Source organism: Chrysochloris asiatica, unplaced genomic scaffold, assembly GCF_000296735.1.
Source record: "Chrysochloris asiatica unplaced genomic scaffold, ChrAsi1.0 scaffold00173, whole genome shotgun sequence".
NCBI classification, from domain to species: domain Eukaryota; kingdom Metazoa; phylum Chordata; class Mammalia; order Afrosoricida; family Chrysochloridae; genus Chrysochloris; species Chrysochloris asiatica.
The window spans coordinates 810,806-827,120 of NW_006408691.1; the positions used below are offsets into that span (position 1 = coordinate 810,806).

The following is a 16,315-nucleotide window of genomic DNA, read 5'->3' on the forward strand; positions in this document are numbered from 1 at the left end:
TTTGGTAATTTTTTATGTTTTCTGATTACCTCCAGGAAGATGTGATCAGGATGTGGTCTTCCCTTTTCACTCTCCTTATTGCTTAACTCAGAGTAACTTTTTTGGGCCTCAGTTGGGCCTGGGCCTCAGCAGCAGGCCGTTTGGGCCTCAGGCGGGTGGTTTGAGCCTAGGGCGGGTGGTTTGGGCCTCTGGGGGCCTGGGAGTGAGTGACCGGGCTGCAGGACAGTTGGGCCTCAGGTGGGTGGTTTGGGCCTCAGGGGGCCTGGGTATCAGCAGCTGGGCATTGGGCGGCTTGGGCCTCAGTGGGCAGTTTGGGCGGATTGGGCCTTGGGGGGTCTGTGCCTCGGGGCCCAGGCTGAGGACAGGTTGGGTCTCAGGGGCACTGGGCCTCAACGACCTGGCTACGCAGCAGGTTGGGCCTCCGGGGCCCTGGGCCTCAACGACCTGGCTACGCAGCGGGTTGGGCCTTGGGGGCCCTGGACCTTGACGGCGACCGTGCTGTGGACCACCTGGGCCGCGAGGTGGCTAGGTGATTTGGGCCTTGGTTGGTCCTGGGCCTTTGTGACCAGTCTGTGGGTGGGTTGGGACTCAGGGCAGGCCTTGGCCTCAGTGAGTAGGCCTGTGCCTTGGGCATTCCTGAGCCTCGAAGGCTTGGCAGAGGACTGGTCTGGGCCGGGGCGGTAGAGGGCTGGGGGTAATGGCTGCAGGGAGGTAGTGTCCGTATTTGATGACATAAAAAAATGCCTCTCTCAGTCTCTCTGTACCGTGGGTACCCCGAATTTCCTGATATCCGCGCCAATATCCCTCTCTATTTGTTCGGCTTTGTTAGTTTATGCTTCCTTTTCTCTGGAAATGCAGCCTTCTCAGTGGGGTTGCTCTAGCCCTGCATTCCAAGGTCTTCAGGGGGCAGAGGCACTCGCCGCGTGCAGGCAGGCAAAAGCTCAAAATGCCTGTAATTCCTTAGCAATTTGATCTTTTAAAAAAACGAGTTCAGAATGTTGGAATATAAGATCTTATGTTTGTTCAAAGGCTGTCTGTCTGCTAGACAGAGGTTTCTTATGTGCGATTCCGCCCCTTTTCCCCGAGACTGCCCTACCTGAGCTGCCTGGTCACGGAAGCGCCGGAACTCAGCCTACTATCCTGTTTCTAATTAGCACCATTATGTTCCTATTTCTTGAATTTCCACTGTCAGAATTCTCCCTTGACTTTGGACCATGCCGGATGAGGGGTTTGCTCTCTTGCACATGGCCAGGTTTATATTATAATCAGGTAAATAATGCTCACAGCCCAGCACACCTCTGACCCTAATGACAGGGGACCTTTTTTTTTTTCCTCTGGGATTGGTTAATCACCCTGTTTCTGCATTGTTTTTCTACATACTTACCCTGACTATCCCCAAATTCAGTAACAATTCTTCCTCATCCTTGTGTGGTGTTGCATTTGAACGGCAGGGTCAGCAGTTCAAACTCACCAGTTGCTCCTAGGAAGCCCTATGTTGGCTCCCTATGAGTTGGTACTGACTCAATGGCACTAACAATAACCCCCTCCCTCACTAGCACTCACTGAGCGCTCAGTAGACACCAGGCACTGTCCTAAGCCATTAGGTGTCTATTGTTGTTGTTGTTGTTACGTGCCGTGGAGTTGGTTCCGACTCAGAGTGACTCTGTGCAGGGTTTCCGAGGCTGTGAATCTTTATGGGAGCAGAAAGCCTCATCTTTCTCCCATGGAGCAGCTGGTAGTTTCGAACTGTTGACCCTGAGGTTCACAGCCCGATTCATAACCACTACGCTACCAGAGCTCCTTTGTATGTGTCTAGACTTCATCTTCTCAACAACTCTAGCAGGCTGCCACCACTGTCCTCACCCCCACATGCCAGTGAGGGAACCGAAAGTAGGCAAGTGACCCCAGGATCACAGCTGACGTGGGAGCGGGCCCCTCCAGGAGCCTTTCCATGTGAGCTAAGTGTGTCTGACCCTCGGAGCCCTGCGGGCATCCTTGTTGTTAAGTGCTGTCAAGTTGGTTCCGACTCATAGCTCCTGCTTCCAAGGAGCGGCTGGCAAGTTTGAACCACCGGCCTTATGATTCAAACCGACCTTGCAGTCCAGTACTTTATCCAACAGCGCCACACCAGGACTCCAGGGGTACCCTTAGCCACCCCTGATTCCACACCTCTGTAACTCAGGCTTCTGCTATCCCCACAGGAAGGGTGGAATGTGCTGCTTCACCCTAGGCTGTCAGCCCGCCCCCTCATGGTGTGTCTCCAAGGCCTTCCATGGGTGATTTCCTCCCTCCATCTGGCCATCCAGGTGGCACTGTATAATAAGCATTGAACTGCTAACCACAAGCTTGGTGGTTCAAACCCACCAACTGCTCCTTGGAAACCCTATACAAGTCGCTGTGAGTCAGAACCCACTCGTTAACAACAACAATCTGGTCAGCCAGTCTCAGGAACTCCCATCTTTTCAACTGGTATCCTGGAAGGGGTTTTTGTTTCTCAGTTGAATTTCCAACCCTGAAATTTAATCTCCATAAACTTTCTTATTCCATTGCTTTAATAAATGCCCTCATTCGCTTCTAGAAGGGCAACATCGCCTCCTTTCTCCCAAGCACATGCTAAATGTGTTTGTGGGTGGTTGTTTCAGCTCTTCCTTTCTGAGTGTGTCTATGTGTCTCTGTGTATGTGTCACTGTGTTATGTGTGTGTCTGTATGTCTGTGTGCATGTGCCATCTTTTTTAAATGAACAAAAATATTTTTATTAAATGACAACAAATAAATCTTCCCATAAATCATTCCTTTGACACTTAACACTTCAAAGTTTAAAGATATGCTGAACTTCACACTGTAGAATATAACATCTGAGACTGATGCTTTAATCTTTACAGACTTTTTTCTCCCTAGAATTCTGATATGTAACAAATTGTGAGACTAGAAACAATTTACCACAATGTTTATATTTACAAAGCTTCTGTCCAGTATTAATGCTCTCTAGACTTCAAATTTACCACAATGTTTATATTTACAAAGCTTCTGTCCAGTATTAATGCTCTCTAGACTTCAAATTTACCACAATGTTTATATTTACAAAGCTTCTGTCCAGTATTAATGCTCTCTAGACTTCAAATGTGTGAATGCTTGATAAAAATATACCAAACATACGCAGAAGGTTTCTCTCCAGAATGAAATTCTCAGATTTAGAAGCTGCGGATATAAAGTCATGACCATGCTTTACAGATTGCATTTACTATTTCACTTCTGTATGAATGTTCTGGTAGTTAGTGAATACAGAACCCCTTTAAAGGTTTGCATTGGTATAGTTTCTACTATTAACTGTCTGATCGTGTGTGCTGGCTCTTGCCACTTTCAGTGTTCTGACTGAAGCATGAGCAGCCAGAGGACGTTCACACGCCAAGGGTTTTGCTGTGGGGGCCTGATATGCTTCCCCTTTGTCTGTCCATATCCCCACTAGTACTGTACCCAGTTAGGATGTTTTCTCTGTTCTCAGGAGCAAGTCTTTAATCTCTGCAACTCCACGGAGCCACGGGTCCCAGCTCACCTCCCTTCCTATTGGTTACACGCCCCTGAACGTTCAGAAAGTCTACACTTCTACCCGACCACGTCGGCTCCGGTCAGTTCTAGAGACAGTTTTTCTACTCTGTGGCTTTTAAGCACAGGCCACAGTCCTGGTCTCTCCTCCTCCCTTCCCGGGCCTTTGTGTTTCCATGTTGTCTATTTGTCCAATGTGCCAGGACTGGGGGACGGTGGCACTGCTCACCATCCCCTGCCTGGCACAGGCCTCTACTACAGGGCAGCTGACAAACCCCCACTCAGCAGTCAAAACAGCAGGTTTGTTTGCTGGTGTTAAGGTCAAAGTAGCTGTAGAGAAATTGACTAAAAATACCCCCCAAATATTCCAAAGTTGGCAGCACAGGAAGGGTGACCTCAGGGACTGGGACCTCGGGTCAGGATGGAGATGCTGCTGTGTGATGGCAGGTAGGGTGGGATCCTGGCCCACCGTCTTCTGAGCCCAGCCCACTGGCTTGACATGCCCCCAACTCCCCTGTCCCTACAGCCGGCGCCGAGGAGGTGCGGAACGACATCCGAAGGACAGTCCTGCTAAGGCAGGCCACACCCAGGGCCAACAAGATGTGGACACTGCCCTGCCCCCTCGACGTACCAGGCCCCACAGGTCACATGGAGATCGGAGCCAGTCACAAGCAAAGGATCCTGCCCTGGACCCAGAGCAGTGCCCACCCCCTGGCACAGCGGTCCAGGGCCAAGGGCCAAGACCCCAGGCAGCCCTGAGGCACCGCAGGAAGGCAGGAACCACGACTACTCACAGGAGCCCCCACCCAAGTGCTTCCATGCCTGCAGCCCGCGGCCGCACCCAATTTACCCATCGTCGCGGACCCCCCACACGAGACCAGGTTGCCACCAAGAGAAGCAAGCGATTGAAGGTGGCAGTAGTTCGGCGAGGCCGCCCCCAAGCGCCAGGTGAACACAAGCCAGACTGGGCGGGCATCCACCACCGTCAAGGAAGGCCCCTGGCACCAGGTGGGACTGCAGTTACACTCTGTCACACTGGGTTGGTAGCCACTCATGGCTCCTCCCTCGCACACACACACACACACACACACACACACACACACACACATGAGAAAAGCCACTGGAGGAAACGCAGGGCTGGGTCAGTTAGCAGGATGGGGGGTGCACTCCCACTGCCCCCTCTAGCTGTGTCCCAAAGCCCCCACGGCCCTGTGACCTTTTGTCTATGCAGACCTGGGGCAGGCTAGAATCTCTCCCTCTGCTGGACAATGAATGACCTGTGGGTCACATGTGACATCATCATGGCTATTGTGACTCCTGCTCCCCCTGGGGATGGTCTGGCTCAGCCCTGGTCTTACCCCTTAGTCCCCTTCCCACACCTCAGCTGTGCCCTGCTGGTAAAGAGGGTGAGGGTGCCCTGCCTACCCCGGCCCCAAGGCCCATGCTGACAGGGAGGGAGGGAGGCCCTTGTAGGGTGCCATTCAGCCTGGGCTCTCTCTGTCTTCAAAGCAGAGCACCTCTAGTAACCCTGCATTCTCCCCATGAATAGGGGTGACTGACCCTTCTGTCCTGGGAGTTGGGACAGGACCTTAGCCCATCATGGTCAAGTCCAAGCCTGGCCTGAGGTTGAGGCCAAGACGGGCTGGGGAACACCCAGGAGGTGCTAGTAATGGTCAGGGCCTGGGTTGTAGGGTGAATGGTCACCCCTGCCCAGTACCTGATTCTACCCCTTCCCCAGGCTGGGCCCATGAGAGATCAATGGGCACTGGCCAAGAAGAGGGGCGCCTGCATCAGCTGGGCCAGCTGGACCACAATGCAGGTGGGTGGGGTCTCAGAGCACAGAGTGGGGGGCGCAGCAGAGAATCTCCACTGGGTAGGACCTGCCCTCTAATCACCCACTGTTCACAGAGCTCCTGGAGGACACTGACACCACCAGGTCCCTGGCCAACCCCCTAGAGGAGAAGCAGCTGGAGGGGGAGAAGCAGCCCCCCAGCACTGGGCAGGGCCCCTTCTTCTACATCGGGGGCACCAATGGGGCCTCCATGTAAGGGCAGCCTGCTCTCACTGCTCCCAGCCCCATGCCCCAAGGCCTAGTCTCGACTCTGGATGCTGCCTACAGTCCTAGACCCTCTTCTGAGATCACCACAGTCCTCCCCCAAGATCCCCAGGCCCAAGTCACATCTGTCCCTTCCCTAGAGCCCCCAAGCCCCTACCCCAGAGCCCTCACTGCTCCTGGGGTCCCCACAACCTCTCCCCCAGGATCTCCAGAGTCCTCCCCTTGGGTCCCCACTGCCACTGGGTCCTCCCATGGTCCCTCCCACAAGGTCCCCACTGCCATTCCTCCAGGGGCCCCAGGCCCAGGTCACGGTTGCCCCTCCCCTGCAGAATCAGCGCCTACTGCAAGAGCAAAGGCTGGCAGCGCATTCAAGACAGTCGGCGGGAGGACTACAAGCTCAAATGGTGTGAGGTCAAGTGCCGGGATACCTACTGCAACTTCCGGGAAGGTAGTCAATGGGGGAACCCCGACCATGACCCAGCTGGGAGCCTGCAGGGGCTTCCTGGGAAGCAGGAGTGAGTGGAGTCAGGCCACCATTCAAGGAGGCCATCCATGGTGGCTGTGGTGGCTGTGGTTCCTGAGGTGGTGGGGTGGTCAAGATGGCAGGGTGGCACAGTTCCAGGACAGCCACCTCATGCCGCCCAGGGCTCTGTCATGCCAGGTGAACAGCTCCTCTACCAGCTCCCCAACAACAAGCTCCTCACCACCAAGATCGGGCTGCTCAGTGCCCTGAGGGAGTACTCGAGGGTCGTGAACAAGATCAATAAGACTTCTCAGTCCTCTCAAGCCAAGTAAGCCATGCTCCCTGCCACATCACTCCGCCATCATCCTTCATATGGGAACGCACAGCCCAACCATCCCATAACTTATCCCAAACCCATCTGCTCGTCCACTACCTCTATCAGTCCCACGTCAGTCCAGAACTGCTCTTGTCTGCCCTCCTCCTGCATACCCATCACCTTCCTCATTGCTAACCAAGTCCACCCACTTCCCCCATTCTGCCCACAGATCCACCCTTGTACCTCCTACCCACCAGTCCATCCTGTCTCCATCCCTTCCCAGCCCCCTGCCTCCTGCAGGGGCAGGACCACACCGCAGCCTACCACAGAGCGACCTGCAGTGTTCTTCCCTTCAGTCATCCCATGGCTCAACTACCTACCCCGTCTTCCCTTCGCCATCACTGTGTACCCACCTTGATCCCTCCAAGTATTCATATACCTAGTCCCTTGCCTATTAACTTGCCCACCCATATTCATGTGTCTACCCACCCACCCAACAAGCCATTCACCACTACCACCCACCATCCACCAAAGCAGGTAGACCACGTGTCCATCTTCCACCTCTGTTCTTCACATGGTTGCTCTTTCATCCACCTGCCCACTCATTCACCTGCACACTGCCTACTGCCAGCAACTCTGGTTTAGTTTTCTCTGTGCATCTATCTTCTCACTTGGCCTACTGCCCATCTATCCATCCACCCATTCATCCAAAATCTATGCAACCACCCATCCTTCCATCTAAGACCCATTTAACCACCCACTTCCATCCAAAATCCATCTATCTGCCTGCCCACCCACTCGTCTTCAGCCTCACCAACCCATCCACACGCATCCCTATTTTACCTCTATGCCCACAGCAATCCTCTCTCTCTCCAGACTCCGACCCATTCATCCCCCAAACATAACGGAGCTGCCCACTCAGGTCAGGTCCAGTGTCCCCGGGAAAAGGAATGCAAACTCAATAGAAGATCCTGTGGACCAGCCCAGGATACCTCCAACCACTAAGCTAGAAAGAAGTACTTAGGCATGCTGGCAGCAGCAGTGTCTGGTCTAGATGGAAGAAGTGACCTGGTATTAGATGAAAAGAGACAAAAGGCAGCCCAGATCAAACCCTAGTACCACCATCAGATTTAGAGTGACAAGCTGTCATGTGCTGGGCCCTGGGGACACACAGCTCTGAGCTGACCACTTGTAAATGCTTGAGCCGGTGCAGGCTGGGAGAACAGCCAAGAGTGGGGCCAGGTAGCCGGAAGGTGCCCCTAGCAGGGCAACTAGAGTGTCCTACAGGAGCAATGGATCCGAGGGCAGTGGGACAACAGGCTACAGGAGTCAAGTCCCCACCCCCGCCCTAGTGGGGGACAGTCCTGTGTCGTCCTCACTTTCCTGCTCCTCAGGATCCTGAGAATGGAAGAGTTTTTCCCAGAGACCTACCGCCTGGACATCAGAGAAGAGCGAGAGGCCTTCTTCGCCCTGTTTGATGGTAAGACCACTGGACGATAGGCGGTTGTTGAGAGCCCCTCTGCAAAGACAGGGTCGAGGCTGGATAAGCAGGCCATGAGGGAGGACAGGGCCATGAAGGCAGAGGTGCCGGTGGAATTCGACACTGGCTGGGTTAAGGCGGGGCGAGGTCAGAGCGACAGGGGCGGGGCTAGGGCGGGGCCGCGGTTAGTCTAGGGCTCAGTGCTCCTTTCTCTGCAGAGACGAAGACCTGGATTTGCAAGCCTACCGCCTCCAACCAGGGCAAGGGCATCTTCCTGCTCAGGAACCGTGATGACGTCGCTGCCCTCCAAGCCAAGACGCAGAGCATTGAGGACGACCCCGTCTACCGCAAGATGCCATTCAGGGCGCCTCAGGCGCGGATTGTGCAGAGGTGTTGGGAGAGGGTGCCCTGAGGGGCGTCGTTTGGAGGGCTGACCGTGGGGGCCAAAGTTGGGGCCTTGTAGCCAGCAGAGGTGGGGTTGTCACATCTGGTCAGGGACACAGGCATGAACACCCCCAAGGAACCACCGTGGTGTACATGGCCTTGGGACAGAAGCTCCGGGGCAGGGTGTGGAGTAGAAGTGGTGTGCCAGTTTCTCCCTCAGCCCAGTCCTTCCCCTCTGTCCTGCCCGCCATCCCACCCCCAGCAACTGTAGCCTTCAGGCTCACAGCTCACAGTTGATTACTCCTCTCTTGCTCAAGAACCCCACATGGCTCCTTCTGACTCTATGGAAGATCCAGAGCCTTATTCTCACACTGAGGGGCAGTCTGGTCCCAGCAAGGGTGCCATTGGATTCCACCCACCGCCACTGTGGACGCTCACTGTCACACCTTTTTTTTTTTGCCACCATCACCCGCAGCAGTCCCTTCCCAGTAGCTTGTTCCTTCTTCTAAGACTGATTTTGCACCTGGATTTCCCCTCCCTCCCTCTCCAAAGCTACCCACCCCACCTTTTAAGACACGCCTCCAGGAAACTCCCTCCTCCTCAATGCAGCCTTCCTCCACCAGACAGACTCCTCCTCCTCCAAACAAACCCCCTTCTACCACCATACAGCTCTCCTGCTCACCGGGGCCCAGTTTGCTTCCATCTTCCAGGCTCCTATAAAAAGCTGTTCCCTGGGGTGCCCCCAGATACATGCAGTGGGCTGGGATCTAGGGGCCTGGACAGACTCAAAATGTCTCCTTTCCCGTACTTTCAGCCAGAGGAGGGAGCCCAAGGGTCACATTTGGGACAGGCTGGGTCACACTAAGACGATGGATGAACACCCAGGTGGTGAGGACCCCGTGATGCTTGGTCACAGACCAGGATGCTAAGCAGTCCCATGTACCAACCCAGGTATATCCAGAACCCGCTGCTGCTGGATGGGAAGAAATTCGATGTGCGTTCGTACCTGCTTATTGCCTGCGCCACGCCCTACATGGTCTTCTTCGGCCATGGTTACGCCCGCCTCACCCTCGGGCTCTATGACCCCAACTCCAGTGACCTCAGTGGCCATTTGACCAACCAGGTGAGGGCCCCCACAGGTGACTGCAAACAAGGCAGGGCAACCCTGTATAAGACCAGAGGATGCAGTTCACTGTTTGAGAAAACAGAAGGGTCCAGCCTATACTGGACCACCAGGTCCAGAAGTGACCCAGACCATGGGGAGACCAGGTCCCTAAGCAGCCCGCTTCAGCACAGCCTGTCACCTACAGCCCAGGTCCCACTGTCCGGATAAAGTGGCTTGGAGCCCTGCCCCTCCCCACATGCAAGTGTGCACTGAATATGGGACATGAGTGGGCTTCCATAGACAACATGAGGTCTCTTAGAGAGGGGAGAGCTATGGTTTTCATAGTATTAAGTCATGGAGGCCAAAGCACTCAAAGAGATGGGGGTCTTGAGGATACAAGGGTGGTGCAGTCTCCTTGTGAGGCCTCAGTAAGGAAGGCTCCCAGGCAAGGGTCTCTGAAGAGGGTCTTGGTAGGGAGGAGTCAAGGTGGGCACATCCAGGAGGGAGGCCTCAGCAGGTGAGAATTTCCAAAGCAAAACTGGTCTCAGTGGTGATCTTCATAGATGGAGCGTTTCAGTTATAGGATGGTGTCTGGGGGAGCAGGATCTCTAGTGGTCTCAGGTAGCAGGGCCAAGGTGAATATCTTTAGGGGGCTCTCAGTGGTAAAGGGTTGGAAATGGAAAAGGGGCCTTACAGGGTCTCCATTGGAGCTCTCCATAGGGTAAGACCTCTGGATGTTCTGGGTGATCTCCAGGCCCTGTCCTCACCCCCACCCAGTTTATGCAGAAGAAGAGTCCCCTCTACGTACTGCTCAAGGAGGACACGGTGTGGAGCATGGACCACCTCAATCGTTACATCAATGACAAGTTCAGGAAAACCAAGGGCCTTCCCAAAGACTGGGTCTTCACCACCTTCACGGTCTGTCTAAGGAAAGGGGTGGGGAGGTACTCAGGTCGGGAGCCAGGATTAGACCAGAGAGAGTGTCTGTGGATGTGTCTGTGTGTGAAAGAGTGTGTGTGTGTCTGTGTAGGTATCTGTGGAGAGTGTATATGTGCATCTTTGTGTATGTATATCTGTGTGCGTTCATCTTTGTGTCACTTGTGTGTGTGTATGTGGCAGTGTTACTGTCTGTATGGGACCGGGCACAAGTGTGTGTGACTGTACTAGTGTGTGTCTAGAGTGTAATTAGGTGATAGAAGTTGACCACTTTGAGCTGTCTGCATATCTTTTCTCCTTTTTAAAAGTTGAAACATGATTCACATAACACAAATGCCAGCATATTAAAGTATACAGTTCATTCACAAGGTTATGTAACCATTTCACTAATTCCAGAACCTTTTCATTAACCCAGAAAGAAACTCTGTATCTGTCAGCAGTCTTCTCTATTCCTCTCCAGCCCACCCAGCCCCGATCTACTTTCCAACCCTATGGATCTACCCATTCTAGATACTTCATGTAAGTGGATTATGTATGGCTTTGCACTTAACAGAAAGCTTTCAAAGATTCACCCATAATTCAGCATGAATCCTTTTTATGGCTACGTCGTTCCTATTTTCTTTATCCATTCATTAGTTGACTGAATCTGGGTTGTTTCTACCTTTTCGCAATGATGAATATTGTTGCTATGAACATTGGTGGACATGTTTTTCAGTTCTCTTGGGTATATATGTAAGAGCAAAATTTTTGGGCCGTGTGATAATTCTATGTTTAACTTTTTGAGGAACCACGAAACCGTTTTCCACATTGAATATACCATCTTCTGAGGGTTGTAAATTCTTTGCATTCTCATTAGCGTTTGTTATTTGGGAGGTTTTTTGCATTCTAGTCATTTGAGCCAGGTGCCAAGTGTCATCTCATTGTGAATGTGACTTCCATTTCCCCAGTGGCTAATGATGTTGAGCGTCTCTTCTTGAGTGTATTGGTCATTTGTCGATCTTCTTTGGAGAAACATATTTTCAAAATCGTTGACCTTTTAAAAATTATTATTATTGTTAAGTTGTAAGACTTCTTTATACTTTGGATATTGTGGAAACATAGTCCCTTATCAGATATAGGATTTGCCAACATTTTTTCCCATTCTGTGGCTTACTTCATTTTCTTGATAACTCTTTGAGGCTTTTATTTTGATAAAATTGTGCTCTTGATGTCACAAGATCACAAAGATTTACACCTATGTTTTCTTTCAAAGGTTTTATACTTTTCGCTCTTACCTTTAGACATCTAACCCAGTTTGAGTTAGTTTTATAGCTAGTCTAACGTCATACTTTTACATGTAGATGTACAGTTGTTTGTCTGCCATTTATTTGTTGAAAAGCTTATCCTTTCTCCCACTGATTGGTCTCAGCACAGTTGGTGGAATTTATTTCTGGACTCTGAGTTGTGGTGCATTAATCTATATATCTCTCTCCCTATGCCAGTATTACACTGTCTTGGTTATTGTAGCTTTGTAAAACATTTTGAAATTGAGAAATGTGAGTCCTCCAATGTTCTTCTTCTTCTTTTTTTTTTTTCAAGATTTCTTTTGCCCCATAGAATGGTCAACCATTTGAGATCAAAAGGGCAGCATTTACTGAATGACAAAGTTCGGAAGGATGGGGTCAACCATAGAATGGTCAACGAGTTGAGATCAAAAGGATAGCATTTACTGAATGGCAAAGTTTGGAAGGGTGGGGTTACATTGAGAGGCCTGCAATTTGAATGGTCCAACCACTCTGGAAAACAATATGGCGCTTCCTCAGAAAGTTGGAAATAGAAATACCTTATGATCCAGAAATTCCTCTAGTTGGTATATATCCACAAGATATATGAGCCAGAACATGAGTATATATATGCATACCAATGTTCATTGCAGTACTATTCACAATAGCAGTAAGATGAAGACCATCTAAGTGCCGATCAATGGAAGAATGGATAAACAAAGTTTGTTACATACACACAATGGAATATTATGCTACCCTGAAGAATAATGATGAAGCTGCAAAACATATCATAACATGGGTGAACCTTGAAGACATTGTGCTGAGTGAGATTAGTCAGTCATAAAAGGACAAATATTGCATAAGACCATTATTGTAAAAGCTTAAGAAAAGTTTTCCAATCTAAAAGAAAAATTCTTTGGTGGTTGGACCAGGAGTGTGAGGGAGGGGTCAGTAATTCACGAGATAAGGGGTAGCTCAGGTGATGTGGAGGGCAAAAATACATGAAGGGGAAGGCAATGCACAAGAAGGGGGAGGGGTAGATGAACAAAAAAGATAAGGGAAGACTTAGGGAGGCATGCATGGCCTAAATGGGATAGAGGTAGTCATGTATACACAATCTTTGAACAACAGGGTTCTATGATACAAGGATCGAGGCATAGTCTGAATGGGTAATGGAGGGGAAATAATATTAAGGGGCTTGATTGTCTTGTGGGTAGTGGTTTCCCCTGCCTTCTGTTATAAAATAGACATTTAAGTGGGATAGAAAGGAATATTGGGAAATAAGATTACAGAAAGCTTGTAAACCCATCTTCAGCCTATAACTGATTGGATTAGCTAAAAGGGTAATTGGAACTTGCTCAGGGAAGTAGCCTTCTTTGTGGAGTATTGAGCCTTAGGTGGAATCCTGAGCCCCAGCCAGAACCATCTGAGGTGGGACATTCCCACTTGCAGACCAATCCAGAACAGCTAGAGGAATGGAAGATATTTCTTGAAAAAAGACCAGCATAAAAAAAGCAAACTGTTTTTTGGCTGTTAGAATAGCATGGAAGCTATTTACCTTGGAGCCATCAAGACAAGAAAAGTCAGTCCGTCAGTGTAATTCCCTTCTAAGACTGAAACTCAAAGGGAACACACAAGTAGTCTTATAAGCTTGCTGGTGACTGCTGGTGTGAGTGGAAGTGGGGGAAATACAGCAATGAAGACATGGGCTGAATTTGGCCATGTTCCATAGACCCATTGACCTTAAGAGAGAGAAGAGGAAGGACTTGCTGGTCTGAAGTTTATGGTGGTGTGTGAACTCCCAAGCCTACTGACTTAGTCACTGGAGGCGAGAGCTGAGAATGAAGCAGTCAGCTGGTTTGAAGTGGGGAGAGGCGTGCAAGAACTCCCAAACTTGCAGAGAGTACCCATTTGACATAGCTTGGATGACTACTGACCAGAACCCCATCAGATGAATATAAAGAAGTTTGATACAGGGAGCAAGTGAAAATTGCTGTAATTTGATGAACTGGACATTTGCTGATGAATGTAGTTGCTCAAAATTCCAGCCGAAAGGGAAGAACTCCTCATCTCAAGGATCAAGATTGCTTCCTCAGTACATTGGATTGATAGGGATAGGCAACTTAGACACTGGTTAACAAAAATGGGGAGCTAAAAAGGTACGAAATGACAGGCCTACAAGCGTTCATGAGTGTGTTTAGTTTCAGACAAGGGAGGTAAGGTAGAATCCCCACGGAATAGTTTTCTTCTTTTCCAGATGGGTCTGGTGAAAGGGAATGGGGGAGAATGGGGATAGGACTTTATGATTCAATTGTGTGTAATTGTTATCAGGATTAATTGTGATTGTCACAACTGTAGATGTGTAACTAAAAGGGGAGGTTAATCTTACATTTCAGGAAAAGAGGACCCTAGGACCAGCAAGAGGGAAGAACATAAGTGGAGCATGGAATCTTAACCAGAAAAGCAGCAATAGCAGAGATAGTGGCAGTGGTGATGGCATAGAGAGACAGAGAGCAGCTAAGGACTCTAGGGCCATGGACTGTGTGCCATTGGACAGGAGACTGGCTTGCAAAGTGTGCCCTTTAGACATGTAAATGAATGTGTATTTTCTGTTTTGTATGTGTACATCAAATAAAGGGGGAGAATAGAGGCAAATACTATTGACTGATGGTACATAGAGGGGACTGTAATCATTGCAATGAAACTAAATATGATTTATTGACTGCAAAACTGATCATCTGCCCTGTAAACTTTCACTCAATTCACAATAAAAGCTTTAAAAAAAAAAAAGAAAGACATGAAATGAAGTGTATGATTTGTTGCATGTAAAACTGATCATCTGCTCTATAAACTTTCACTCAATTCACAATTAAAAGGTGTTGTTGAAGTTGTTTTTTGCCATTCTGTGCTTCAAGTTTCTACTGATTTTTGTGTCCTGTGTATGTGCCACACTTTCTTGTTCCTTTGCGTATCTCATAGCTTTAAAAAAAAACAAAAAACTTTTTATTGTGAATTAGATAAAGGTTTACAGAGTAGATCATTAATTTTACATCAACAAATCATATACACTTGATTTCATCTCACTGACTGCAGTCCCTTTAAAGTAACATCACTTATTTGACTCCACTTCCTGTGTTCTTGTTTCTATTCCCCCTTTGTTTCCAACCCTTCTGAGCTTTGTCCTTGGGTAAGTGTTGCCCTTTTGATCTCAAGTAGTTGATTGTTCTATGGTGTGTGTACCTCAGTAATATTGTTCCTCCTATGAACCCATCCATTGCTTGACTGAAAATTGAGCCATGAGGGTGAGTTCAGTTCCAAACCTGAAGGATTAACAAGGGCTGTAGTCTCAGGGTTAAATTAGTAAGTCTGTTGTTGTTGTTGTTGTTGTTTTTGTTTTTTATGACTTTGAGTTTTGTTCCACATTTTCTCTCACTCTATCCAGGACCTTCTAACACATCTTAAAATGTGTTGCTGTTGTTGTAGAAAACTTGATGCTTTAAATAATTTAATGCGGCAAATCTGAAAACCAGTTCCTCCCCAGTGCTTGTTCTAGCTGTTATTGTTTTAGTGACCTCTCTGAATGAATTCTGTAAGGTCTGTAATCTTTGTTGTATGTGATCACTGAAGTCTCTACTTAATTAACTTGTTGTTGTTGTTGTTAAGTGCCATCAATTCAATTCCGACCCATAGCGACCTTGTATAGGGTTTCCAAGGAGCAGCTGGTGAGCTGGAACCACCGGCCTTGCAGTTCAAGCGACTTTGCTGTCTGACACATTAGCCCACAGTGCCACACTGGGACTAACTTAGTGGTCAGTTAAGGATTGGACATGTATTCCTTTCAATGCCTGGAACTGATAAATTTCCCAGTTTTGACTTAATGACTATGTCTGTGTGTGTATTCTGGGCACACTTTCAACACTCCATGAGGCAGTTTACAACTCTGCCTTAGCCATGACTTTCTGCTTACAAGGAGCCTCGATGTTAGCTTCTTAGGCCTTAGCAGGCTCATTGCCCTTTGCATGAATATGTGTTTTTACCCAGAATATGTCCGTTTTTCAAAGTCCATATGTTATTTCATTCCTCAACATTTTTCTTATAAATTGTTGAATAGTCTGTTATTTGCAGGGTCAAAATGTTCCTTAGATGTGAGGATGGCAAGATTTGATTTCACATACTTTGGACATGTTATCAGGAGGGACCAATCTTGAGAAGAATGATCATGCTTGGTAAAGTAGAGGGTTAATGAAAAACAGGAAGCCTGTTGAGATGGATTGGCACATGACTGCAACGATGATCTCACACACAGCAGTGATTGTGAGGATGGTACTGAACTGGGTAGCATTTCATTCTGTTGTACATAGAGTCCTATGAATCAGAACCTACTCCACAGCACCTAACAACGATTGTTTGTTCTAACTGTTTTCTATTGTCTAAGACAACAGAATTGTTAAAAGACTTGCCTGTAAATGCTCTTAGCGAACCCTCCCAAGGAGAGGCTTTTGTTGTTAGGTGTCATTAAGTCAGAGTGACTCATAGCAACCCTATGTACAACAGAACTAAACATTGCCTATCCTCACAATCGTCGTTATGCTTGAGACCACTACTGCTGCCACAGGGCCAATCCATCCCCTTGGGGTCTTTCTCTTTTTGCCGACCCTCCACTTTACCAAGCATGATGTACTTCTCCAAGGACTGGTCCTTCCTGATAATATATCTGGAGCATGAGAAACAAAGTCTCACCAACCTGGCTTCTAAAGAGCATTCTGATT

At 49.0% G+C, this 16,315-nt stretch overlaps 1 protein-coding gene across 1 annotated transcript in view; it reads left to right on the top strand.

Moving 5' to 3' along the window:
• LOC102817938 (protein polyglycylase TTLL10-like) overlaps positions 1–16,315 on the top strand; it is a 49,525-nt gene that overhangs the window by 26,050 nt on the left and 7,160 nt on the right. The window contains exons 2-12 of the mRNA XM_006871758.1: positions 413–529; positions 3,504–3,626; positions 4,071–4,552; positions 5,283–5,363; positions 5,453–5,588; positions 5,930–6,048; positions 6,262–6,391; positions 7,774–7,859; positions 8,078–8,249; positions 9,195–9,366; positions 10,126–10,266. Of these exons, the coding sequence (XP_006871820.1) occupies positions 413–529; positions 3,504–3,626; positions 4,071–4,552; positions 5,283–5,363; positions 5,453–5,588; positions 5,930–6,048; positions 6,262–6,391; positions 7,774–7,859; positions 8,078–8,249; positions 9,195–9,366; positions 10,126–10,266 (1,759 nt within the window). The remainder of the gene's footprint in view (positions 1–412; positions 530–3,503; positions 3,627–4,070; positions 4,553–5,282; positions 5,364–5,452; positions 5,589–5,929; positions 6,049–6,261; positions 6,392–7,773; positions 7,860–8,077; positions 8,250–9,194; positions 9,367–10,125; positions 10,267–16,315) is intronic.